This window comes from Electrophorus electricus, chromosome 4 (genome assembly GCF_013358815.1).
Source record: "Electrophorus electricus isolate fEleEle1 chromosome 4, fEleEle1.pri, whole genome shotgun sequence".
Taxonomy (NCBI): Eukaryota; Metazoa; Chordata; class Actinopteri; order Gymnotiformes; family Gymnotidae; genus Electrophorus; species Electrophorus electricus.
Window position 1 is genome coordinate 12,095,048 of NC_049538.1, and position 27,945 is coordinate 12,122,992.

Here is a 27,945-nt window from a genome sequence, read left to right on the forward strand (position 1 = left end):
CTGAGTAGCAGGGATCATATACAGGAACATATCATGTAAGGAACCACAGAGAGTGGTGGAGAACAACAAGGCTGAGATCTGGTGGGACCTCCAGATCCAGACAGATAAGCAAGCAGTGGAGAACCAACCAGACATCATGATAGTGGACAAGATACAGAAAACAGCAGTGGTAACAGCAGAGATGGCAGTCCCAAGTGATGGACGGGAAAGTTGAAAACAAATACCAGGAACAAGAACCAGAGAGAATGTGGAAAGTTAATACCAAGTAGAGATAGGGGTATCCGGGGCTACAACCCCTAAGCTTCAGATGTGGCTCCAACACATCATCAGTCTCAGTCCATCCATATATATATATATATATATATATATATAGAGAGAGAGAGAGAGAGAGAGAGAGAGAGAGAGATGCACCTCAAACAGACCTTTGGCAGAAATCCTAAGTATGAAGACAAAGATTTGTCCACTGGAAAGATGAGACTTTTTTTTAAAAATGTATTTATCATATTTTCTATTATTTGATTGGGCGCAAATTACTCACTGAGTTACTGAGTTGCTCGAGGCTGATACACGTTGCACCATTGTTGCTGATTTGGGGCCAAGTTAATTTTTCGTTTGTATATTGATTTTGATATTGTTTTGAGTAAAGACGTTTATCCTTAGTTCGGGTTTAAATAAAGTAGCAGATATATATACTAAATTAAAAAGGATTTGCGACTGTTTCAAACCAAGCAGTAGTACTCGGAGAAAACCCTAAACCCCGCGACCTCATTTAAAGACTTGTGTTACATGACTGTGAAGGCAAAGTTAAAAATTACATTCGCATGCTGTAACTGAAACCAAACCAGCTTGTACAGTGAACATAAGTTCTCTATCCGATCCTTGAGAAACTTTTCCTTCGCTCCGACACTCGGCCTCAAACTCCTCCTTTTTTCCAACAAATTCTCGTCCGCATCCGAGCTAGAGAGAATACGGAGCGTAGTACGCGGAGAGCAGACGAGCCTCTTAGTGCTTGAAGCGCAGTGGAGTAGTATCGCTGGAGCCGTAAAATACTGGGAGATTGAGATTTTTAATCTCTTGTAAAACGCAGCGGAGTCATAGCGCAGTGGGAGCTGCTGTGGGAACAGGCATCTCATTCGCAGGTCGGCGCACCAAACCGGATCACACTCAGCACGGACCAACCGGGAGGATCTTCTCAGACATAGGTGTCCGCTTCACTTCAGGCACTCATGGCGCTGTGTAACGGGGATACCAAGGTCAGCAAGCCGGCCTACAAACCGCTGAAACTACAAACGTCGAACTGATGAGCGTGGTTTGTTGCACTGTCTTTCGTTGTTTTGAGTCCTGGTAGTGGCCCGGGTGCCGCTTCAGCACGGCTCGGTCCGCGGGGTAGCCCCCCCCCCCCACCCGGTTAGCTAGACACGGCCTGTCTCTGCCGAAAAACTTCGTGTATGCCATGCCCGGTGATGTTATCTAGCTAACGTGGGTGTTGGTATTTCGTTCAAATGTATTCACTGCACGACAAGTCTAATATTTAGACTGCCAACACTAGTAATACCTACTCAGTTCAGTTACGACACGTCTTAGTTGAACTTGGAAGTGCAGTTTGGGCTAAAAGGGAAGCTAAGCTAAGCTAACGCGCTAACACAGTCGCCAACCAGGCTAAGATATAATGCTATGCTATGCTAAGCTAGCTAGCTAGGCACCGCAGACGTAACGAGATGACATGTTGAATCCAGTGCGAATAAACCTCGTTATTTTTTCCCCCTGAAACTCGCGTAACATATTCCTGTCACGGTAAACGGAGCGTTTTAGCTTGCTCCGAGTTATTGTCTGACCTGCCTCACATCTAAAGTGAAGTGCGGTTGCTTTCGGAATCATGCTACCTGACCTCAGCCTTAGGACTGTATATAACAGGCCAATGCCGTGTGAAATATCTTTTCTGTTTGCAAGTGGGATTATCTTGCATATTTAATGTCGGTTCATTGTCGATTTCAGGGCGACGACACTGGCTTAAAGTTTTTAGAAGTGCTTGTGTATGCGAGTAAGTGACTTGTTTTCTTACGGAAGTAAAATGTAGTGTAAGCACGTGGAAATGGTTTCTACTATAGCGCTAACAACAAATAACGACTTGTACATTTAACTTGAGAAACGGAGCAACGCTTGGTTGCAATGTAGTTACGTTATATGTGCTTTACATTCCTTATATACCAGAAGTTTGTTGCTCTGTTTAATATCAATTTCCACATATTTTTCTGTTTTGTTTTAAGTAGCGTGGGCCTTAATATGGATCCAGATCTCAATTTAGAAAAGCAAACTTAATCTTAGTGGTACGACTTTACTTGAACCCTGCTTTACTTGAATTAGAGTGCCTTGTTGTGACTGCTAGTCTACCTCCTTGGGCCTTGGTTATGTACTAGTAAAGTTTAGTAAGTTATTTTTTGGTCACATGGTGCTGTTTACAGAAGGTGTCATGATCTGAAACTGAAGTACTTATTACATCACAAGTATGCCACGGATTCATTTTATCTTTAGGGTAGACACTTTTTCCACAGAAAAATTCAGTGGAATCTGATTAAAATTAGGAATGAGTATATCCAGTATTCAAATCACCTATTTTTTCTTAATTTTGTCAGAATTTCCTGACTTTATAACTTTATTATAGCAAAAAATGTTCCGGTAGCATACAGCAAAGTGAGGCTATTTTTAAAAGGATGCGATGCCATAGTGTTTTGCAGCATGGTTTGAACAGTGCATAGCTTGCTGAGGTCAGGCTGGCAGAGTGCGTGCGTTCGTTCTTGCCACGAGCCGTCCATCATCTCCCTAAGATTCATGTGTCTGTATTTGCATTGGTCAGAAGGGGCATGTTGTCTGTGGTCACAAGGTCATACTCATTTCACGCAGCCGACATGTTTCCTAATTACATCACAAGGCCTAATGAATGTAACTGCTTTCTGCTTTAACCCACATGGGATTCCCCCCCTCAGTTGGATATCAGTGGCGAGACTAAAGATGCCTTGCACAGTTATGAGGGGGCTGTGGTGATCCTGGATGCGGGGGCCCAGTACGGCAAGGTGATTGACAGGAGGGTGAGAGAACTGTTCGTCCAATCAGAGATCCTGCCCCTGGAGACTCCCGCCTTTGCCATCAGAGAACAGGGCTTCAGGTGAGACCGGGGGGATACGAGCATGGGGAGAAACTCCAAACCCCACACAGACAGCAGACGAGCCGGGACAGGAGTCGAACCCGGCTCACGGGAACTGTGGGGCACCACTATGCCATCAGTTCATGCAAGCCCCCACAAATGACATTCGTAGTGTTTGCATGATTGCAGATGAAATGGCTTATTGATATAGATTTTTGATTTTTGTGTTAGTCAATAATATGAGGGTACCGTTATTTTACTGGTTAAATTTTCACAGGTTGAATTTTCACATACAGTCTGCTGATGCACAAAAATGCTAAGAACAGAAAAGGTGGTTTCAGGTTAGATTCAGATGAAATTCTAGTTTGTTGTATGTGATCCAACACAGTTTTTAGAAAGGAGAAAATGCATCCTATCAAGGTTAATATACCATTGAAATGTTATTGGATTAGGTACTAATTGAAATAACCTCAATTAAAATTTAATTAAAATTAGCATGCCTTTTTATCATGCATCATAACATTTTTTCAAAACTATTATTATTATTATTGATATTAAATCTACCATGTTGTCTCAGCACTAACTGACAAACAGCATCCGTGCTGCTAAGGATCATCTATCTTATTTCTGTGCGTGCACTCGCACTCCCGTTCTGTCACTCCCTAGTCTTCTGTGTTTTAGGCACACACGTCACCTGCTAAGAGCCCTGTTTAATCAAAACATTTGCTTAATGACTATTCTTGAGCATGGGTTTCTTCTGACAGGGGGCCCACCTTTTTAAACATGCTAACCAATTAAACTCCTTTTGCTTTACCCGCTTAGTTTTTCCATGTGTGCAGAAGGCTTCACGGAGTCGCAAGCAAAACGCAAATGCATGCAAAAGGATGTACTCCCACACACCTTTGCGCCGTGCTTTCAGCCGCCCTCTCCTGCTTGAACATGGAGCGTTTCGCTAACTGAACTTTTGACTGGTTTTAAAGTGTCATTGTGCTGGCCTTCATTTCTCTTCAAGACACAGTGCCCCTCCTGTGACATCATTTTTGGTATCATACTTTCAGCCATAAAGCATCTTTGTTTCTCCTTGAATTCCTTTGCTCATCACGCCCCCCCCCCCCCCAACTTGGATGACAGCATGTGAAGAAAGCGCGTTAAAGAAAATGAAAACACAAAAGCTAATGTCACTTACAGCGAATGAAGGCAGGTAGCCACTAATTAGCATTATGCAAATTACATCATGCTGATTGGTGGCTGCATGGTTGCACTCATTGTTTCCCTCGTTGATGTCTTTGGTCGAAGTGCTTGTTAGAAGCACAGTGTGGTTCCTGTTGCAATGTAGGCATGCAGGCTCACCAGCATGCAGGGATTTTTAACTACCTCGCTGCCATAAACTGTGAGCAAACACATGAATATCATTTTTCTTGGGCTTCGTCAGTGGGGGCACAGATTAAAAAGAAACGCGGTTTCTCCCACACCTGTCTGCTGTCCTGGGGCCATCGGGTCAGCAGAAGCCATTGGGCTGCGTAAACAGGAAGCCTGCCCAGTTCATGAAAATGTTTGTTGCTTCATGAAAATCAGGAAATTGAAACATTGTGAAGGCCATCGCATGCTTTCCAAATCAGTGCCGTCAGCGTTATTACTAGGTACTGAAATAAGGGGGGGGGAGTGCTTAATCAGTGAGCTGGATCAGGTGGCTTGGAGTAGACCAAGCCGCACTCTACGGCAGAGCCTGTTGTGTGACATTTTTCTTCACATAATTACACACTGCAAATGTCAATTTAATTTTTTTTTTTTTTGTACTAATGTTTTGCCCTAATTTGTTATGACACATAAAGATGCAACATGTCCATAAATCATTTGCAGTTTTCAGGATTATATATTTTACAGGGGAAATTTTGCTTGGCTTCAAGTGGTTTGAACATGTTGGGTTAAAATATGCTCTCCTGTTCGTAGGGCCATCATTATATCCGGTGGTCCTAACTCGGTCTACGCGGAAGATGCACCATGGTTTGACCCCGCCATATTCACTATCGGAAAACCTGTGCTGGGGATCTGTTACGGTATGCAGGTGAGGGTGAAACTACAGTTCTGTCACTGGATATTCTCTCCAACCCCCTGTTTTATCAGAAACACTTATTTATTAGAGGGATTCTTGGTACACAGGTAGGGACTATGGCATGTTTTGAGCACCGTTTGTAGCAGGTATTCTGTAACTCTTGTTCAGTGGTCCATTTCTGACCTCTGTGTTGGTTGGCCATTGGCTGGATAGCAAAGCTACTATCCCATCTGTCCTAATACTGGGCATAATGCTTTCTGCAGTGCTTAGAAACTGTGGGTGGCTAATGAATTGTGAATGGCTATGAATGGTCTACAGTCTGTAAACGTATGTTGAAAACAAGTTTATAAAATGCAACTACAAAATCAGGTGTACAAAATACAATGTTTTTCTAATATAGTGGCTGGTGAGTTTTTTATTTTGGTGTCTATACTGAGCATCGTATACTTCTTCTGTTAATACAGTAGTATCTGTGTAAGATTAATTTCTTTTGTGCAGTGTTTACAGTGTGTTGATCTGTATCTCGCAACATATCTTGTGTGATGATTAGATGATGAACAAAGTTTTTGGGGGCACGGTGCACAGGAAGAGTGTGAGAGAAGACGGTGTGTTCAGCATCGGAATAGACAATTCCTGCTCACTCTTCAGGTACGGGTTCACAGTGGAAAAGCTGACAGACGTTTCAGTGTGCTTAAAAAAAATGCCGTCACGGCGTATCAGCACTTCCCTGCTGTTCAAGCGTCAACGAGCTGCCTGTAAAAAGTGTGTGTGTGTGTGTGTGTGTAGGGGTCTACAGAAGGAAGAGATGGTCCTGCTGACTCATGGTGACAGTGTGGATAAAGTGGCAGACGGCTTCAAAGTGGTCGCCCAGTCCGGCAACATCATCGCAGGTAGGCTGAGAAAACATGCAGCATGCCTTCTATGTACTTGCATGTCAAAGCTGGCTCAGGATGAATAACCCCCGACGCAGCCTCAGAAAACTGTCATGTCATCCTTTCATTTCATATCTTCTCGAACATGGATAATCGAGCTTGCACAGGGCTTTACGGAAGGTTGATGAGCTGCACCAGGTGTTTTAGAGCAGAGATCTCACTAGGCTGTGCAGTACCCCGGGGGCGTAACACATTGTGTCTCCCTTCGCCACCTCAGGCATCGCCAATGAGCAGAAGAAACTGTACGGCACTCAGTTTCACCCAGAAGTGGACCTGACGGAGGGGGGCATGGACATGCTGCGTAACTTCCTGTTTGAGATTGCTGGCTGCACCAGCAACTTCACCGTGCAGAACCGGCAGCTGGCCTGCGTGCGTGACATCTGCGAAAAAGTGGACAAGTCCAAAGTGCTGGTGAGCAGAGGGGTGTGGCACTGCAGGGGGAGGGGGGCACCCATGGACCTTAGCTCACCCCACCCTGCCCTCCCCAAATCCTCAGTTAAATGGAGCTGGTGTTTACTGTTAGGCTGGAAGCTGAAGTTTGGTGCATCAAGGCTGGAGTCCTGTGAGGGGGGGCTGTTTGTGGGTGGTATATGGGAATCTTTTCAGATCTAATATCCTTATTTAAATGCATGAATATTCAGGCTTACATCAGATTATTATGAGCAGACTAATTCCTCTAATTCCTTGCATTTCTGAGTAATCCAGGGACGTGTGTGTGTGTGTGTGTGTGTGTGTGTGTGTGTGTGTGTGTGTGTGTGTGTGTTTAAATTGCATGTATGTGGTGTGAGGGGAAGTAATTAAAAGCTTCAATTAATTAGTGCTTTTTTTCTCTCGAAGCTACATGATTGCCCCCTTTAGCTGTAAATTGGGCCTGCTCCCAAGAGAACAAGTGAAGGCCTGTATTGGATTTAGACTTTATCCATCCCATGAAGCCATGTCTTCTATGCTATTTACTGTGTTTAAATTTCTCTTTTCTTTTTTATTTATGAGTCAGAGTCACAAAAGGTGGTTACTCTTGTGACTTGTGTAGTAAAATGCAGTGTGCATTTTTGGTCAAGTGGCAGGTTTTAATGTGTTGAACCAGGGTGTGTAAGAAAGGCTGTGTGTGTTTGTGTGTGCGCTGTGCAGGTGTTGTTGAGCGGTGGCGTGGACTCCACTGTGTGTACGGCTTTGCTGAATAAGGCTCTGAACCAGGACCAGGTGATCGCTGTGCACATCGACAATGGCTTCATGAGGAAGCGGGAAAGCCAGAGCGTGGAGGAGGCCCTCACCAAACTCGGCATCAAACTCAAAGGTACGAGCAGTAGCTCGCGCAAGACTTCAAACCATGCAGTTATGAAACTCCAGGCGATATTGTTCAGTAACTGCTGTGAATTATTCAGTAATGACACTGACACTAATGTGAAAGGTATGTAGTTACAAGCGGAGGCTCTTAGCTCCTGTTTCGAATGTACCCTGCACTAATTCACCTGATCACAACTCATTAAATAATTATCGAGCCTTTCAAGACTTGATTCGGGAGTGTTGAGGCAGTTTTTACTAAAATCCTCTGAGAGTTGGGCCCCCAGGTATAGTCCAGAACCCCTGCTCACAAGAGTGATTTATGAAAGTCTAGACCCGGTATTGGGTCCTTGCAGTGTAAAGAATTAAAAAGCCTGATTAACAGGTTAAATATTAGTTTTAATGTGACTTGGAACTCAGTCATTTAAGTTCTGTACAACCATAAGTGTAACTCTTGGAATGACCTTTCTCTGTTGCATTTGCCCCACATAGTGGTAAATGCAGCTCACACATTCTACAATGGCACCACCACGTTGCCCATCTCCGAGGAGGACCGCACACCCCGAAAACGCATCAGCAAGACACTCAACATGACCACCAACCCTGAGGAGAAGCGGAAGATCATTGGAGACACTTTTGTCAAGGTGTGTCGGTGAACTCCACCAATCCCACCAGCGACTGGCCAGCTGTTAAATCAGTGTGACTAGGATTCTGATTTTTTAATTCCCTCAATGTTCAATCAGGTTTGGGATTGCTGAGTAATTCGAAATAGCAAAGCTAATGTCAGTGTCAGTACCAGCAAAACACTCAATGTTTTTATCGACTCAAATAATATCAAACATTGATTTGCCTACAGGGCATATGTAGTTTACTGGCATCTTATTGTGCAGTGGGGTGGAGTCACCGATTAATAAGCTAATGGGTTTAATCCACACACACACACACAAAATGTGCTGTTTTTCAGACCGCATTGTAAATAATTTGCTTCTGCCGCCTCTCGCCTCTGTCTGTAATGCTGGCCCTGGCGCGTGGCCGGCGTCCAGGTGGCGAATGAGGTGCTGGGTGAGATGAACCTGAAGCCAGAGGAAGTGTACCTGGCCCAGGGGACGCTCCGACCCGACCTGATCGAGAGCGCCTCGCACCTGGCCAGCGGCAAGGCCGAGGTCATCAAAACGCACCACAATGACACGGAGCTCATCCGTAAACTCCGAGACGAGGTACCGCACCGCAGTACTGGCCCACGTCCCGTTGATCACTGCTAATGGCTACCAGCGATCGAGTCCTCACAAACCGTCCTGTTAATGCTCATTACGCACCGTCTTGCCTTACGCTCAGCTCTTTACGATGGCATTTGTTTTGGGTAAAATATTCCTTAAGAAGTCAGTGCACGCATTTCACACATCTGCAGTCCAAATTCTGGTTCTGCTTTTTATTTTTGTTTGGCTTTGTTGGCATTCAGGCCTTCATTCCCAGTGCCAATATTCTAATATACATGGTGGTGGTGGTTGCTGCTGCTGCTGCTGTTTTTCACAATTTCAATTTTGTGGTATGGGAGCACAGGAAATATGTTAGAGTAACATGTCTCCAGTGTACGTTAGCTCAGCCTGCCGAAGCCCTACTGCAGTTTTTAGCAGCCGCGTGTTAGAACGCTTCCAGCTTGGGGAAGGCAGGAAGACGGTGCACGTTCCTGCCTCACGCCAGGAAAAGCTCACTTCTCTCCCCATCTCCTATGCCTGTGTGCGGACGGCTGGCTGCCAGGGGAAAGTGATCGAGCCACTGAAAGATTTCCACAAGGATGAGGTGCGGGCGCTGGGTCGGGAGCTGGGGCTGCCTGAGGAGATCGTGTCTCGACACCCTTTCCCTGGTGAGTACAGGACGGCGCTCCACATCCCTCACATCCACACAGCCTCTGATGTGGGAACATTCCAGTCTTAACACCCACAGGAACCAGATAACAGGTTTCCTGTAATAGCCCCATAAACAATAAATAGCAGAAGTATATTCCATGTGCTCAGTGATGTCTTTCTCACTCAAAAACACATGTAGACTCCTCCTGAAGCTTAATGGGAATGCAGCCATCCTCAGTCATATAAAAGTAATCAATCAGTATACAAACATGCAAAAAACAGCAGCATTTGTATCATGTAAGACAAATGGAAGTTAAGCAGACCCTCTGAGAAATGGTGCCAGTCCCACAAGCCCTGGGTTGTTTTGCCCTTTGACCTCTTGATCTGCTGCGCTCTGTGCGTTGGCTGCTCACTACAGGTCCAGGCCTCGCCATCAGAGTTATCTGTGCCGATGAGCCCTACATCTGCAAAGACTTCGCAGAGACCAACAACATCCTGAAGATCATCACAGACTTCTCCGCCAGCGTGAAAAAGGTAACAGGCATCTGTCCGGTTGCTGCCTGTGGGGGTCTTGTTGTTTCTTTAGTCAAACAGTTAGAACTCTGCTGTTGTGTCTATGCCATACGTAAAGGAATCCTTTGGCCAAATGCTAAGGCAAGCTGACCTAGTATGAACAAGAGGCCAAATAGGTTTCATTATTTTTTTTTTTTTCTACTGTCTTTTTTTTTTTTTTTACGTAATGTTTTTGTTTGTTTGTTTGCTTGCTTGCTTTTTTCCTTTGCAGCCTCATGTGTTACTGCAGAGAGTGAAGTCGTGCATATCTGACGAGGAAGAGGAGAAACTGATGCATATCACCAGCCTTCATTCACTAAATGCCTTCCTGTTGCCAATCAAAACTGTAGGCGTCCAGGTAAGCTTTAGCCTCAATCTAAGGCAGCGTAGGTAACGCCCTCACAGAGATGCCCAGTTCGAGACTTGGCTAGCACTAAACTGAGCAGAACCGCTGACGTAGCTCTGTGTTCAGCTGGTGATCAGTGTTGACTCCATGCCAATTGTCCGAGGCTTTTGGCACCTTTCCCTGACTTTCTTGCTTGAGTTTTTAGCCACTGGTGGTGTTCACTCGCAGTGCTTTTTTTGGGTTTTTTTTGTTTTTTGTTTTTTTTTCCTCCCCCTCCTGGGCAGATCTCCTGCTCTGGCTCCCCTCACAAGTCCTGTCGTCCACGCTTGGGTGTGCCCTCCATTTTCGCACCATTGCCCCGGCACCGTGGTTAACCACAGTCGTTGTGACGCACAGTCTGTCTCTGTTTTTCTCTCTTGGTGTTCTCTCCATCTCTGCCTCACTTTCTCCCTCCACGCGGTTTGCGTTGTTGTAGGATTTGTGGTGGCATCACGGCAGAATTCCAAACGGGTTTTGGAATCACTAACTGTGTCTAACAGCCTGAGCGACACAACTACCTTCAGAAGCTGAAGAACCCTTTTCACAGAGTATGAATAATGAATATGTTTATGGTAGAGATGTGAAGCGTTTTATTCCCGTTTAAACCACGACTCAGGTGATGTATTAAGCAGACATTAAGCTCAAGTGGTTTACTGTGGGTATTTTAACGTTTTGATCTTGCTATGTAACTGAGAGCCAAGCGGGTGGGTTCTGGAAAAAAAAAAAAAGAAAACCCACTGTCTAAAAACAAAGCTGGCTGCCACCCAGCTCTGTCACTGGCAAATGTATGGAGTTTGGTCACATGTACATGTTTTTGCAAGAAGCTAACAGCCACCCACACGCTCTGGTGAGAAAAAGGATAATGGCTTGGCTTGGTGGTTAGCACGTTTGCCTTTCAGTGCTGGGGTCTTTGGTTTGAGTCCCTATCGGGGTGGAGTTTCCATGTTCTCCCTGTGTCTGCGTGGGTTTCCTCCAGGGTCTCCGGTTTCCTCCCACAGTCCAAAAACCATGGAGGTTAGGTCAATTTGGATACTCAAATTTGTCCTGTATGAATGTAACCTTTGTACGTGTGTGTGTGTGTGTCCGTCCAGTGGTGGTTGGTGCTCTGTCCTGCGTGTAAGTATATATTTGTGTGTGTGTGTGTGTGTGTGTGTGTGTGTGTGTGTGTCCAGTGGTGGTTGGTGCTCTGTCCTGCGTGTAAGTATATATGTGTGTGCGTGTGTGTGTGTGTGTGTGTGTGTGTGTGTGTGTGTGTGTGTGTGTCCAGTGGTGGGTGGTGCTCTGTCCTGCGTGTAAGTATATATTTGTGTGTGTGCGCGTGTGTGCGCGTGTGCGCGTGTGTGCATGCGCGTGCGTGTATGCGCGTGCGTGTATGCGCGTGCGTGTATGCGTGTGCGTGTATGCGCGTGTGCGTGTGCGCGCGTGCGTGTGCGCGCGTGCGTGTGCGCGCGCGAGTGTGAGTGTGAGTGAGAGTGAGAGTGTGAGTGTGTGTGTGTGTGTGTGTGTGTCCAGTGGTGGGTGGTGCTCTGTCCTGCGTGTAAGTATAAGTGTGTGTGTGTGTGTGTGTGTGTGTGTGTGTGTGTGTGTGAGTGAGTGAGTGTGTGTGTGTGTGTGTGTGTGTGTGTGTGTCCAGTGGTGGGTGGTGCTCTGTCCTGCGTGTAAGTATAAGTGAGTGTGTGTGAGTGAGCGTGTGTGTGTGCGTGTGTGTGTGTGTGTGTGTGTGTCCAGTGGTGCTCTGTCCTGCGTGTAAGTGTGTGTGCGTGTGCGTGTGTGTGTGTGTGTGTCCAGTGGTGGGTGGTGCTCTGTCCTGCGTGTAAGTATAAGTGAGTGTGTGTGAGTGAGAGTGTGTGTGTGTATGTGTGTATGTGTGTATGTGTGTGTGTGTGTGTGTGTGTGTGTGTGTGTGTGTGTGTGTGTGTGTGTGTGTGTGTATATGTGTATATGTGTGTGTGTGTGTGTGTGTGTGTGTGTATATGTGTGTGTGTGTGTGTGTGTGAGTGTGTGTGTCCTGCTTTAACCACCTCCCTTTCCCCTGCACCCACTGCAGTCCCCCAGGGGGCTGTGTGGTTTATGATGGAGTACGCTGTGCGCAAAATTGGCTGCCACTTCTCATCGGTGTGTGTGATGAGAAAATGTCTGTAAAGTGTCCTTGAGTCTGTGAAAGGTACTATGTATATGTTATTAATAATAATAATACATAGAGTGGGCATCAGAAGAGTGCCCCCTGTCAATAGACCAGCGGTATTGCAAGTATGACCATGGTTCTGTAGCCATCAGTCGCAGTACTGGAAACATACTTAATCTATTTTCGTGGCATTATAACCCAGTCTCATTCACAGTAAAGAGTTTTGTCCGTCAGCATTTACAAACGGTGAGCTACTTTAGCTGTCTGCCATGCTGTTGTTAAGCGTCGGAAGTGAGGTCCGTGTGTGTCCTGAGGCGAAAGCACCAGTTGTAGTTCACTGGTTGCTGCGTAAGTGATGAATCCATGTGGGTCTTCAGCTGGACTGTGTGGCTGCTGGTTTTCTGTGCAGGGTGAAGCCAGAGTGGTTTATATAGCTGTGATCTGTTCAGCTTGTGCACACGAGGGGGGAAATGTCTGTTTGTGCTCTGAGCGGTAGAGTGGGCGATGGTGTTGTGCTTGCCTGATCTCTCACTGGTAACATGGGTCACGTGGTTCTGACCAGGAAGAAAACAAAACCATGTGTGCTGTGTGCATAGTTTACTACCGGTACCACTCCACACCACTGAACAGTGAATGCAGTGCTATCTCCAAGTTTGTTTCTTCATGTAGAAAATCTGTAATGAAGAGGAGAGAGTAGTAAAAGAATTTCTTTTTTTATTGTCACTTTAAACGTTTGCAGTTGTATGGCAAAGATCTGAGCATGGCAGGACAGCCACAATTACTAGAGGTGGATTTGGGCTGTTGAAAGGCTCAAAATTGCCAAACACTAAAATGATTTTAACACTCCCTGGTTATATGTTATTTGAAAACTGTTTTTTAAGTCCCCGCTTACATCTGTCTCGGCTGCATGCCAATGAACAGCTAAGTGCTTTTCACATCTAGCACTCCCTGATGAGTTTAGCCTGACCAAGAGCGGCTGTCTGGCCCCATGGTGACTGTGTGTCAGTGTGTTGACAGCTCGCGTGCCTGTCGGCCGTGTCTGTGTACACGGGCGCTCGGCTACACCCTGCTGTCTTCGCCGGCATCGCAGGCCACTGTTGTTAATGAGGCACAGGCCTCTGCTTGCCGCCATCCCCTCCACTCCAAACTTTGCGGCTTTGCTCCTGCTGCTCTGAACTGTATTTTCCCGCCCCTGCACTTCCTGTTGCGGGACTGCTCAGTGCTAAATTTACCCCGAAGCTCAGAGCCTGGTCTCCCAGGGAAAACATTCGGGATGACTGGGATGATGAATGTGAGGTCCTTACAGCTAGGTGGTCTGTTTAGTCTTTAAATACTATGTCCCCTGTCCTGAGAATGGTGTTGTCTTCTTTAAAAACTAGGAAAGAGAGCTAGGGCCATGTGTTGTTGGGAAGGTAGAAAACAGGAGTTTCCTGAAATGTTTTTATCATGTGCACCCCATTCATTCACGTGCGCCACACTTTGGTCACGTGTGTGTGTGTCTCTGTCTGTCTCTCTCTCTGTCTGGTCCTGCGCAGGGCGACTCGCGTTCGTACAGCTACGTGTGCGGCGTGACCAGCAAAGAAGATCCTCGCTGGGACCCGCTCATGTTTTTGGCCAGACTCATCCCGCGCATCTGCCATTCCATTAACAGGTAAACCCACCTGCCCCGTGTCGCCACCTTCAGGTTGCCTGCGTGCAGCTGTCAGGACACTCAAAGTGCTAACAGAGAAGGACTAACTGGTTGGAATCATGACATGGGATGCAGACTAACCCTTGCTCACTTAGCCACACCTTGTCCTTGTCTAAGCAGCTTTCCACTTGCTGACCAATAAAAACAGAGTAAATGTACATTTAGAGGTTGTACTGACACCTGTGCTGCCTCTCCCTTCCATCAAACAATTTCCAAGCTGTCTTTTGGTTTTTTTTTAAACAGTATCCTGTCTGTTTGGATAATTTGGATGTATTAATGACCTTATTTGGTGCTTCTCTGGCCTTCCCCTCCCAGAGTTGTGTACGTCTTCGGGCCACACGTAAAGGAACCCCCCACTGACATCACGCCCACCTTCCTGACTACGGGCGTACTGAGCACGCTCAGACAGGCGGACTATGTGGCTCACTCTATCCTGAGGGAGTCTGGTACGAGCTGATGTTGGCATGGTGTGCAGTATGTGGGAGGGGACATTTTATCACTAATGAATGACCTTCTGTATAAAGGTTAAGCTTAGTTTATAAAGGCTAAGATCATCCTTTTGAAAAGCTCTGCATAATTTAGTTCGAGTGGGCTTGATTTGTGTCTATGAAACTTGCAATGCAGATGTACAAGTCACCACAGAGAAGACTTGAGCAACCAGCCAGCCTCAGTTAAGTTTAGGACTTAGCTCATATCCAGCCTGTGAAGTTCTGTTCGAATGGTAGTGCTTTGAGACCACTTCAAGTTATCTGCTGAGGTTTTAGCTTCGGTATTTGGGTCAAGTCCCTAAAATAGAAATTGCCATATTTCAGTATTTAATGCACTCTGCAGGGCGACAATCCACTTGGATGTTAACCTACACAACGGCGAGACTTCCTCAGCAAAGAAACCTCAACTTTTCATAGCAAAAGCGCAAGCCGTGAGATGCGTGTGTCACAGCTGCGTGTGTGTGCTGTACACAGGCTACTCAGGTAAGATCAGTCAGATGCCGGTCATCCTGGTTCCACTGCACTTCGACCGCGACCCGCTCCAGAAGCAGCCCTCGTGCCGGCGCTCTGTTGTCATCAGGACCTTCATCACCAGCGACTTCATGACCGGAATTGCTGCCACACCCGACAAACACATCCCAGAGGAGGTCAGAGACCCACCCGCACGCTCCCCAAACCCACCTTAAAACATTCTGTTTCTGAGGATTTCGTTTGTTTCACAATGCATGTGCCCTTTCACATTTTTGGCATACATCTTGGAGTTGTAGAATACATATAAAAGCTGCAGTTTTAAAATACCTTTAATCTATACAATCTAATGAAAGGAGTTTCATTTTGTTTGGTGGAGCTGATCCCCAGATGAGCTTATTGCATGTGTTCAATCGCTGTTCTTCCCTTGGACTCTTTAATCTCTGTAATGAAGTACAGTTATCATCATCCAATGGTGCCACTTCTTCCGAAGGATACCCATCAGACCAACTCATCTTTTTCCATGATGGCACAGCATGTATGACGTGACCTTTAGACAGCTTTCTTGACCCCCTGAGGCATGACTTTGGCACAAGTGGACATGATCAAGGGAGACTGTGTTCAGGTCGGAATTCAGCCCAAGAGTCTGTAAACACCAGAGTTTGTGTTCAACATGTGGTACTTTTTGTTCACCTACAGGTGGTGTTAAAGATGGTCGATGAGATCAAGAAGATCCCGGGCATCTCCAGGGTGATGTACGACCTGACGTCCAAGCCACCGGGCACCACGGAGTGGGAGTAGGAAGCTGCTCTGGACGGCCTGTTCCTCCCCTCCTTCACTTTCACTTTCCTCCTCTCTCCCTCCCATTTCTACCCCCATTGCCCCCTCCCACCTTGCCAGTGTTGCCCCACTCTCCCACAACCCTCAGACCAGACCCCACATCCCCAAGAACAGAACATTCCCTACGATGGCAGGCAGTACTGTGATTAGCACACACCTGAACACGCTACTTCAACACTGCCTCATTTTCTGGGGCTATTGTTGTTATTGTTGTTGTTGTTGTTGTTGTTATTATTGTTTTTTATTATTATTATTATTATTATTATTATTATTATTGATCTGCTCATCATTGATTTCTAATGATGGTATAGTTTGTCAGGTATCAGCCCTTTGCATTAGGCTAAGTCATTGTGACCCAGTTGGTTTTCTTCTGCAGATGCTAAATCTTAAGTGGTCAGTTTTCTAGCAGGTCATCTGCCACATGGAGCATGAGACAGTTTTTTGACAGACAGTCATGTTAATGTTTCCCAAACATGCCGTTTTTGTTTAGTTTTTACCCACACTTGTCCCATTGACTCGTAGACCAGCCCTGCTGCACTGCCGTCGCCTTCAGTTCATTTTCACTTTGAAATGACCTGCATACATAAGCTGAAAGTAGTAGCTAACTCACCTATTAATGGTGTGACCAATGTGGTTTTGTTTTTGTTTTTTTCCCCCAGTTTTATTTGCCAAATATAGACGGCTTGAGGCCGATAGGGGTTCAGAACTGCCCGCTGTTTTGAGTTTGACGTTTTTGCTCGTGCTATTCTTGCGCTGTGGAGAGCTGCATCTGGTTCCAGAGACGTTCTGCTGTGAAGGCGCTTCTTTGAGATCAGGGGGCTTCCTGGACTCCGTACCTGGACCTTCGTCTGTTCCGTGTCTTATTTGTTGTTTATTACCATTTTCGTTAATTTCAGGGATGCGGAACCACCCAAGACTTACTCTCCCACAATGGAGGGCAAACTAACGTGCTGCTTGTTTCCCTTTTTGGTTTTGCATTTTAAGGAAGGGTGAGCAGACACTGCATATGGCAAATGGGAAAAGAATGTATCCATAAGTCAGTACGTTCTTTAATCCTCGTTCTGGTCTATTTGGCTTCGTCAGCATCGTAGCTGCTCCTGCGTGCGCGTTCGGATGGTAGGGGGGCATTTTTTGCACATTAACTGCATCTTGTTTTTACCCACAAGGCCTTGGTGCTTTTCATCTGTGTTAGAGGGTTGTGGTGTTCCGCAGCTAAACCGATGAAGCCCAAAACGAGTGATGGAGAGGGACTCCATATGGACTCGCCGCAATCAGCAAGACGAGCTCGCATGCTGCAGTTCGAGCCCACGCGAGACAGGCCGTCTTTGCGTAATGTCAGCCAAGCAGCCATCTTTCGAAGTTAAGGGGTCCGAGTTCGCCTGAGAGAGTCATTCTAGTTGTACGAGATGGTTCTGGGCCTTGGTTATACATGGAGGTGTGGTTGGGCAAAAATGGGAGAAAACTATGCCTCGCCCAGCACTCAAACCTTTGATGTAGATAAGATTTGAAGTGTTGTAACAATAACATGCCGAGCTATTTATTGTCTTTGTATTTTCGTTAAAGATTTCTCTTGTATCGGTAGGCTAAAAAATCAATGCAAGGTGGACTGGTTTATAGTCTTAACTTCAGACCTTGTTCTTAACAATTCTCTCCTGTCCCCTTTTTAATGTGTATATTTTATGTGTCTACTCAAGAAAATACAAGTACTATGAAATTTAAAATTAGTAGTGGGTTGGACTGCAATATGACATGGTATTTGATTTGATTTATGCAATTGTTTGATTTTTTTTTTTTTTTTTTTTTGTATCAATGAACAAAGCTTTTTCTTTAGTATTGTGCCTCAAAACCAAGCCACTGCATGCATTTTCCTGAAAAACTGAAATTTGTATAATGAGATCGGAACTTTATTAAAGAAGTCCATGTACAACTTTCCTTTTTGGTCCGTGTTTTTATGAAGTGAGTGGTTCATCGGGTACATATTGCACGAGGTTTTTATTAAGTCTATGGATGAATTATAAGAATCTTTGGGGCCGCTCCGGGATGCTTTATTACAAATGAGTGAAGTGGCAAGTGCTAGGCCTCCATATCAAGTTATAAAACAAAGAATTTGACCCGCAGACGGCTGCGTTGGCGATGCTGGCGCCTAGCATGCGCACAAAAAGACCGTCATCTGATTCTTGGCGGCAAGTGACGTAGTTGCAGTCTTACAACGTGCCTTTGTAGTCTATTGTGTCTTTGAGTGTGAGAACCCCTAATGTACCTCAACTGGCAGCGAGCTTTACCGGCCAATTTATTCAGAATGTTACGACAACAAGTACATAGTGTGTGCTTCGGCGCCACATACAACGCTTTGGTACCTCCTACATTTGTATTCAGCATTTATACACTCCTCAACTGCGGATGCCTGCCAAGACAGGAATACCCGAGCCAGGTCACTAGCACCATCTAGTGGAAGCGTATTGCCACTACTGATGAGCAAATCTGTAATGGGATGGGATTATTTGTGAAAAAGTGTGTATTTCCCAGCTGGGAATAACTTGGGGAGAGGTTGCACCGGGATTCACACGTGCCTGTATATAAGTAAACAGTTGTCAGGATATATGAGGAAGGTATACATCATTAGCTCGGTGTTGTATTGCTAAATGCTAGCGAATACATGCTAGAGTATGGCAGAATAATTATGTTACTGTAGTATATTATAACATTTCAAATCACGTTCATGCCGAGCATATTATTACTTGTCTAATAATAAATTTGACTTTTACATCTAACGATTGAAAAGAAAGAATCAAGGAGACAAATGAAGTTAGAGAAAACATGGGTAAAACTGCTATATCATAATCAAAGAGTAAAATATGAATAGATGAGTGCGTGTGGCTCGATAACTTCAAAATGTCCAGTATTTACAAATGGCTCGTAGGTAGCCTTTTGAATAAGTGGTGTGTATTGCTGCAAAAAATAGATTTATAAACTTGTGTTTGATTTGTGTCAGCAGACCAGCGCGATGACTGTGCCAACCAGCTGGCTCGCTAAGTGGTTTTCCCTACAGGGCTCCATCACTGCTAACATTTACTGGAGATGTGAAGGCCTGTTCGGAAAGTGAGTTTCGGAATTCTCAGTGCGCTGTCAGTGGTGTTGACTAGTGAGATTATTACCCATTAGTAAACCTGGGCCATGGTCAAAGTCTCGTATAGTTACTAATTAATGCGGTAGCTACCTCTCGCGCTCTCTCTCTCTCTCTCTCTCTCTCTCTCTCTCTCTCTCTCTCTCTCTCTCTCTCTCTCTCTCTCTCTCTCTGTGTGTGTGTGTGTGTGTGTGTGTGTGTGTGTGTGTGTGTGTGTGTGTGCTGTTATGCAGTGTACATAAACTAGGTTTCCAAAGGTATTCTGGATTCCGAATCTGCTCCCGGTGAGTAAGCAAACAGGCGCTGAGACTCGCTGGCACATCTCCTAGGGTAACGGAGCAGGTGGGCATCGGCAGTGGGCTATTAGGTGGTAGAAGGCTGTGAGTGGAGTGCCTCGGATGTGATGTGTGACAGCAGATACACTTGGCTGATGGGGTGTAGGCAGATGGCAGGCCAGAGTAATCCACGCTGTTTTTTCAAATTCCAAGCTAGTCTAAATGCACCCAGCCCAAGACTAACGGAGCCCTCCATGAGAATTCAGTGAGAAGACACAGAGTTCAAAACAAAAAAACAGCGGAGAAAATAGAGGGTGAGGAAGAATTCTGTGGAAAGTGCCTAAAACTGCACACTGGCAAGTCCCGACGTTCGTCACACACTCTCGTAACTCTACATTTTACATTTAAGTTGCGATGTGATTCATGAATAATTCACAGTAGTTACTGAATAATATGCCTTATCATTGATAACTCAGAAAGAAAGAAAGAAAGAAAGAAAGAAAGAAAGAAAGAAAGAAAGAAAGAAAGAAAGAAAGAAAGATCGGAAGTTAATTGGACGCTCCCACTTTTAATATTTACTGCAAAATCTTTCTCAGCAGCTAAAATTCAGCTACTTCTACTGACAGCTTCATTCAGCTGTAGATTCAGTGCATGTAGCCTTAGCTCTGAAATGGTTTTTGTTTGTTTTAAAAAGCGTCTGTTATATTTCATGATTAGCAGAGATCGTGGAAAGCAATAGGAATATGGAACACAATTCTTTTTAGTGTTTGTGTGCGTGCGTGCGTGCGTGCGCGTATTACTCTGCCCGAATCACAGGGAGAATTCTTCATCTTACACATTTTTTAAATGTTTAAAACAATGTACCTAGAAGATGTGAGCTTGACCCTATTTATGTATATGAAACAATTATATACATACGCATCGAAACACAACATTAACATTTCTGTCCTAACCTCAGACTTACGTGTATAAAGCCTTTGCGACATATTTGTTTTCCATAGCAAACTGCGGCCTAGTAACTGACAAATCTGTCATATTCAGTAAATGTGTTACCGTAGTGCTAATCTCAGGCCCTCAACCCTCTCCCTATCTGCTCCCTCCATCATCTCCTCCTCCTGTCCCCTGCTTCTTAAGTCTGATCTCACTTCTTTGTATACGAACCTACTAGCACCGGCATACATTCTCTACGTACACCATATCCCTACTTCATAAACATAAATATGAACATACTGCTATGGTTATTAACGCCACTGCTACTTTAGTTATTGTTTGCCTCTGGGCTGGGAGGCAGGTGCGCAGTTCCGCACTGACTGAAGGGCGTGTAGTGACACGTTACCGGTAAAAACAGCGCCGTCCCGGAGGATGCGGGGACGGTGTTTCAAAGCCAGCTAGGCTGCAGCACAGCAAGAGAGGCTCACGCGTAATGACCGAGAGGACTCCGTTCGTTTATATTGATCCTAATTAAATTAAAGCCTTCAGCATTTTGTTACTGTGTCAATAGCACGCAACCGGTGTGCCAACGGCCCCTTGCTATTATTATTATTATTATTATTATTATTATTATTATTATTGGTGGTGGTGGTTTTGGTGGTGGTGTTGGTGTTGTTGTGTCTTGATCTATGGTGGAAGAATACAGGTTCTAAAAGTATATAAGTAGAACTAACTTCATGAAATGTTGCTAACGAAAGTTATGCCTGCTATCAAAGTACAAATACTCGGAAATTGTATTTAAATATTTAAATGAAGTATTTGTAGTCTATAAGGCTTCATCCCTGCATTCAATTTGTCGTTGATAAAATAAAAGCAAACGATAACCACCTTTTTCACATTCTTAGCTTTACACTGGGACACGTGTACCAAAGTGAAAACGATTATAACTCCAAACCCACCAATGGAAAAAGCATACGTACTAAGTTATAAGAAGGCTAGTAGGTCATATGGTGACTAGGACGTTAAAGGGTAACAGAATCAAGCACATTTAATCTGTTTTACTATAAGACACGGATAAGTTTGTTTTGATGGAGTTGCGTTATGTCTTATGGGATGAACTCCCATGAGAAGTGATGGGGGACGAAGCGTTAGTAATGCCAGTGCCGGTACAATTCCAAACACCCGTACAGACCAAAGAGGTGTATACGTTTTTCTAGAAGTTCTCACACTAAAATGGCATTTTTTGCTTTTACCGCGAAATATCGCCTGTTACTGAGATTGTGCGTGGTCTCGTTGTTTTGCGCACACGCTGCCGGAGAGGCGACCTGCAAACTAAAGGCGAAGTTCAATCTCAATGGCTACAAGAACATTGAGCGGAAGAAAGTGATTCTAGGAGGAATGTTCGCTGTGCACAATCGACTTGCGTCAACCGACAGCAATAGTTCATCGATCCCAGTATCATCTGGGTGTGAATGGTAAGGTCGCCATAAAAGTAGCTCACAGAGTTACGCTTAAAATGCAATTCAAGCAGCAGCCATCCGAACGAAAAACAAAGCCCGAAACTATATGCACCGACTTTAACGCGTGTGTAAATCCAATTGGCTTATTTTAACGCTTTTGTTATGTGCCCGAAACGTTTTTAAGCTGTGGTATAAAGAAACGACCACTTTTTAGCGATATGGTTAAAGCCAATAGAAAGACATGAAATATTTGTGGAATTCTTATGCACCGCGGTAACTAAAGTTGTATGTGGTTTAAAGTCACAAAAGTGCGCGTCTTATCATCCTGCGAAGAGCTTTTATATCAGACTATACTTATCAGACTATTATAGTTAATTCGCTAAAGTATTTATTTGTTAGACCAATGTAATTCACCACTGCAGGTGGAACTGCCTACTTTCGTTGTGTTACAGCGACATCTAGTGACAGTATTGAAACACATCTGGTAAAACCAACTATGTAGCACTACAGGCTGGACCAAATCCAAACGATAGGCACTTAACACCAGATTGTTACTGGGCTTTACCTATAATCTCAGTGGTATGAAATCTTGCCCTTTTGATCTCAGCAATAGTTTTATATGCAGCAAATATAATGCCTGAACCCACTGCAATTTTTATTGTAAAACAAAAACAACAAATAACTTTTCCTTCTTTAACATGACCTTGCAACTAAGGTTACTTTCTGTATAAGGTAATACTCCATTTTGTACACCTGGCTAGAGGTGGCATGACAAAACAAAAACAAACAAAAAAATAGACAAAAATGTTTTATGGTCTGATGAGCCCAAAGTTAGTAATCACTCAAAAGGTAAGCCATCCGAATGATGGGAACCCAATGGTTGATTCAGAGTAGACTATTAAATAATATATGATATAAATATATAAATAATGGCTGTGTGTTTCAGATACCAGCTGTGTGTTTCTAAGAATGAATCCATATCACCAACATTCACTGATTCACTGACATAAAAGTTACAGTGCTCTGATTCTTGGTATGTATAAATACCAGAATGTGCTTCATGTTAACTATCAGAAAATGATGGTTTTGGGTTTGGCCACTGCACACTGCTCATTCCACACGAGCATGCCACTTCACCACACACACTGGCCTTGCTATGAGTTTTCACCATGTAGATTATTGGATGTAGGGGAGTAAATCTCACAACTAAAAATCAAAAACAAAACAAGCAAACAAACAAAAACATTGGTGCTCTGTAATACTGCAGGAACACTGAAGCCAGCATCACAGAAAGCCTTTGTGGGGACTCCTCCACAACCAATAGCCAGTTACCTGTTTTTATCTCTTAATTGCTTTAAGGTTCAACTTCCGTACATTCCGCTGGACTCAGACGATGCTGTTTGCTATTAATGAGATCAATAAAAAGGACAACCTGTTACCTGACACAGAGCTGGGGTACGTTATTTACGACTCATGCTTCACAATCTCGAAAGCGGTGGAGGGCACTCTGACCTACCTGACCGGCCAGGATGAGGCGGTGCCCAATTATCGCTGCGGGGACGGCGCTCCACTGGCCGCGCTGGTTGGGGCGGGAGGCTGTGACCTGTCTGTCGCCACAGCTCGAATTCTTGGCCTCTACTATTTTCCGCAGGCAAGTATTAGGTGAATTAATAACTGGACTGCTGTCTGTATTGATATATATATATATATATATATATATATATATATATATATATATATATATATATATATATATATATATATATATATATAAAGCTGTTTTTAAAACTGTTTTCAGGAAGCAACATACATTGTCTGGCTGTGGTAAATAAGCTCATATTCTCTCATCTCCCATAATGTTTTATATAATAATCTATATTGTAATGGGAGTAGAGACTACTTGTCTTAGGTCAACACAACCACGCTGGGTACGAGATTATGTCCAACAATTAAATGAGACAGTTTTTATATTCTTCACAGAAAATTCTAGAAGCACTACTGGCTAGATAATTGTCGACAAAACCTGTTCTTTGGGATAGCTTCAGAGATCCGATACCAGGCCTTACTATCTGCATCTCTGCCATCTCAGGTGAGCTACTCGTCCTCGTGCTCAGAGCTGGAGAGCAGGTTCCAGTACCCCACTTTCCTCCGCACCATCCCCAGCGACGAGCACCAATCGGTGGCCATGGCCCAGCTGGTGCTCCGCTTCGGCTGGACCTGGGTGGGCACCATTGCCTCGGACGACGACTACGGCAAGTACGGCATCAAACGCTTCAAGGAGGTGGTGGAGGAGGCTGGAGTGTGCATCTCCTTTTCGGAGACCCTCCCCAAGTTCGTTGCGCCCGAGAGCATCCAGCGCATCGTGCGCACAGTGCTGGACTCCACGGCAAAGATCGTGGTGGTGTTCTCCTCTGACGTAGACCTGAGCCCCCTGGTGGAGGTGCTGCTGCAGAACAATGTCACCAACCGCACATGGATCGCCAGCGAGTCATGGGTGACGTCAGCCCTCATCTCGAAGCAGGCGGACGTGCTCTCCACACTGGGCGGCACGCTGGGCTTTGCCATCCAGCGTGCCGACATCCCAGGCCTGCGTGAGCACCTGCTCAGCATCGACCCCTACCAGGACGCATTGACGGAGGAGTTCTGGGAGACGGCCTTCAGCTGCACGCTCAGCTATGGACGGGCGCTGAGGAACGCCCGCGCTGTCAGGGAGGCGGGGAACGCCACAGCGTCGCGGGCCACCACCAATGCCTTGCCGGACGGCCTGTGCACAGGGAAGGAGAACCTGGAGAAGCTGAACAACACGTACTTGGACGTGTCGCAGCTCAGGCTGACGTACAACGTGTATAAGGCGGTGTACGCCGTGGCTTACGCCCTGCACCACCTGGAACACTGCGAGAATGGGAGCGGCCCTTTCCAGGATCGCTCATGTGCTGACATCACTAAGTTTGAGCCCTGGCAAGTAAGTGTCCACACCCATACACCTACTTTTAATGCATTTAATGCATTACATAGATGCATATAACCCCACACCTGACCCTAGCTGTAACCTGAGTAACCAGAACATGTATCTTATCAGGTAGCTCTCTGGTTTTCCTACATAGTCAGAACACACACACACACACACACACACGGACACACGGACACACACAAATCTTGGTCTAACACCATTCTCTCCTCCCTAGTTGATGTACTACTTGAAAAATCTGCGCTTCAACGTACCTCATACCGGAGAGGAGATATTCTTCAATGACGGGGAAGTTCCAGGGTTTTATGAGATCCTTAACTGGCAGAGGGATGCGAATGGAGGGGTGACATACGCCCACGTTGGATACTATAATAGTACTGCGTCCACAACTGAAAAGTTGATCCTAGACAACTCTTCGATCATATGGCATAATGATGTATTGCAGGTCAGTGAGCACAGTTATTTACACCTCCAAGTGAACATTAGGCCCTGGAAAGTTAAACAACTGATAACATGTTAGAACATATTGAAACATAGAGTCATTCATGACAGAGAAAATGTTGCATGTATAGCCCTGCAAATCGTGAGCCCATCAGAACATGTTATTTGAAGGTGGATCAGGTCAGCTCGGGTCGGACTGGGTCGGACTGGCATGTTCAGACAAAAGCGCGAGATCGTAAGGCAGTTGTAATCCTTAGAAAAGAAGTGACTTCTAATGCTGATTATTCCCATGTCTGCCCCCTCCTCTGCCTCTGGTCAAGCACATCAGAGTGCTACACATGTGAACAAGCAGCATGAGACATATGGGACATATGGGGAACTTTAGAACTTTGTACACGTTCAAAAATCCTCTTTTCCCTCCTGTTGCTGGTCCTGCTCCATGTCGCCCCCTCCTGTTGGTCTGCAGCCACCGCGCTCTGTGTGCAGTGAGAGATGCCAGCCTGGTACCAGAATGGGGATCAGGCAGGGGGAGCCCGTCTGCTGTTTTGATTGCATCCCCTGTGCCGACGGAGAGATTTCCAACACAACAGGTCATTATCTACTCTATACAGGCTAAATCATGTATATATACATTCAGCCTGAATCATTGTGTGTGTGATTTACTGGTCAATTCAATGATAATTTTGAAGGCTAAAAAGGGTGTGTGCCTATTGTCACTGATGAGTCAATTCAGTACAACAAATATAGACATATATTTAATATAGATCAAAATTAGAGCCACAATAAGGGTATTTAGCTGCATCAGATTAGAGGATGAATTATGGAAATACATCCATAATGGAAGTAGAGCTGTCTTAAGAATATGCTTAAGAAATATCTTTACGTGAAGAAATAATCATATATAACAAAAAATCATTTAAGCAACAACAAACAACCACAAACAGAAAAATGTGAATAGCTTATGTGAGCCACATTTCAGTAAACCGATGTGTGTTGTGTCTTCCTACGACGGTCTTCCATGCATGTGCGCTGTCTAACAGATGCTAGGGGTTGTATCCAGTGCGAGGAGGACTACTGGTCCAACACCAACCACGACGCCTGCGTCCTGAAGACTATTGAGTTCCTGGGCTTTGGCGAGCCCCTGGGGATCACTCTGATCGCCATCGCCGTGTTCGGCGCTCTCCTGACCATGGTGGTGGGCGTGGTCTTCCTGAAGCACCTGACCACACCCTTGGTGCAGGCCAATGATGCATTGTTGAGCTTCACCCTGCTACTGGCACTGACGATCACGTTCCTCTGCTCAATCGTGTTTCTGGGAGAGCCGCAGCGCTGGTCCTGCATGACCAGCCAGGTGGCGCTAGCAGTGGGCTTTGCCCTCTGCCTCTCCTCGCTCATGGGCAAAGCCGCCTTGCTGATGCTCAGGGCGAGGGCCGTCAAGGCAGCCAAGACGGCCGCCAAGGCAGCTAAGGTGGCGGCAGCAGCCTCTGAGGACAGCCCCGACACGACGGCCATAGCGCCAGCCCCGCCCCCGAAGAACGATGTGGACCCGATCCGGCCCGGCCAGCAGAGGGTGATAGCGGCGGTCTGCACGCTGGTGCAGGTGGCGGCCTGCACCGTCTGGCTTGTGCTGCTGCCGCCACACCCGGTGAAGAACACAGCCGCCCAGAACATCAAGATCATCCTGGAGTGTGACCCAGGTAACATCGTCTTCATCTGCGCCGTGTTCGGCTACGACGTGCTCCTGGCCGTGCTCGCCTTCACCTTCGGCTTCGTCGCACGCCGTCTGGAGGACCACTTCAGTGAGGGCAAGTGCATCACCTTCGGCATGCTGGTGTTCTTCATCGTCTGGATCTCCTTCGTGCCTGCCTACCTGAGCACACGCGGCAAGTTCATGGTGGCCGTGCAGATCTTCGCCATCCTGGCCTCCAGCTTTGGCCTTCTGGCCTGCATCTTCCTGCCCAAGTGCTACGTGCTGCTTGTGAAGCCTGAGAGGAACAAAGAGGAGCTGGTGATGCCGAGGCCCAAACTCCGCGACGCCGCCGCCGGCACTGGCACATCGGCCTCACTTGCCACTGTCACCAATGGCACCACCATGTCCACGGTATCTGTGAGCAACTGAAGGTGGGCCACGCCCTCTTGCTTGCATCATTTCCTTGCATGACTGATCACTTTCTCTCCTCTGGGACTTTATTTTTCAACAAAATTGCAGCTTAAACACATAAACTGAATTTGAGAAGGGACAAAATACTATAAAATAATGGTGTTTGAAATGACTAGGTTTCTTCTCAGGGATGATAAAATGAATTACATCTACTACCACTCAAATGTTTGGACATAGCTAGTCTTAATTTATTTATTTCTAACACTTTTGACATTTTAGGAAAACAGTGAATGTATCAAAACAATGAAATAATACATTATTCTATGTTAAACAAATACTGACTGACTTAGATTTTAGATTCCTTACTTTGTTGTAAGATTGTTAGATTCCCTTTACTTTGTTGAGATTAACCAGCTTCATGAGGCAGCCTTAAAGAAGTCATGAAGTCTTAAAAAAATTCTCACTCATGCTGAGCACTTGTAGGGATTAAAGTTTTCCACTATTGTTTATTTGGTTATATTTTCAAGAACTGAATGCAAATAATTGTGGTATAGGTTTAATCATATTTTTAAATGTGATTATGACACTAAGGTTCATTTGTACTCTGTAATAATATGGATAATATCTACCATAGTGTGGAACACCGAGAATGGCTTGCTGCACATTTACTCATCTTACATGGAAATCTTGAGCTGCATTTTACACAATAGAAAGAATATGACAGCAGTTTCACTTATTTTGCATCAGGCACTGTCAGTTCTTTTCCTATTGAAAAAGCAATAAAATTGTTTCATGGCAGATCTCTTTGCCTCGTGAAGTACATTGTTCCACTCCAAACACTCT

General features: G+C 45.3%; 2 protein-coding genes across 4 annotated transcripts; both read left to right on the forward strand.

The window, feature by feature from the left end:
* Positions 1-869: 869 nt before the first annotated feature.
* Positions 870-17,735, forward strand: gmps (guanine monophosphate synthase). Of its 3 annotated transcripts, XR_003411976.2 has the most exons (17): positions 870-1,253; positions 2,985-3,163; positions 5,093-5,207; positions 5,746-5,843; positions 5,982-6,085; positions 6,345-6,538; positions 7,256-7,421; positions 7,901-8,052; positions 8,452-8,625; positions 9,167-9,272; positions 9,674-9,789; positions 10,040-10,165; positions 13,853-13,968; positions 14,323-14,453; positions 14,970-15,142; positions 15,663-16,919; positions 17,016-17,735. XR_003411976.2 is itself a non-coding variant. In XM_027029075.2 (16 exons), the coding sequence occupies exons 1-16, from the start codon at positions 1,227-1,229 to the stop codon at positions 15,762-15,764; spliced, it is 2,079 nt and encodes a 692-aa protein (XP_026884876.1). In that variant the 5' UTR covers positions 870-1,226; the 3' UTR covers positions 15,765-17,735. The 3 variants fall into 3 exon arrangements, 2 of the variants coding, with proteins under 2 accessions (XP_026884876.1, XP_026884877.1); XM_027029075.2 differs by having other exon boundaries at positions 15,663-17,735; XM_027029076.2 differs by having other exon boundaries at positions 1,238-1,309; positions 15,663-17,735.
* A 3,630-nt stretch (positions 17,736-21,365) lies between these two features.
* On the forward strand, positions 21,366-27,845 carry LOC113589425 (vomeronasal type-2 receptor 1). The gene is made up of 6 exons (XM_027029074.2): positions 21,366-21,607; positions 22,952-23,243; positions 23,682-24,554; positions 24,778-25,005; positions 25,468-25,591; positions 26,042-27,845. The coding sequence occupies exons 1-6, from the start codon at positions 21,366-21,368 to the stop codon at positions 27,118-27,120; spliced, it is 2,838 nt and encodes a 945-aa protein (XP_026884875.2). The 3' UTR covers positions 27,121-27,845.
* Positions 27,846-27,945: the final 100 nt, after the last annotated feature.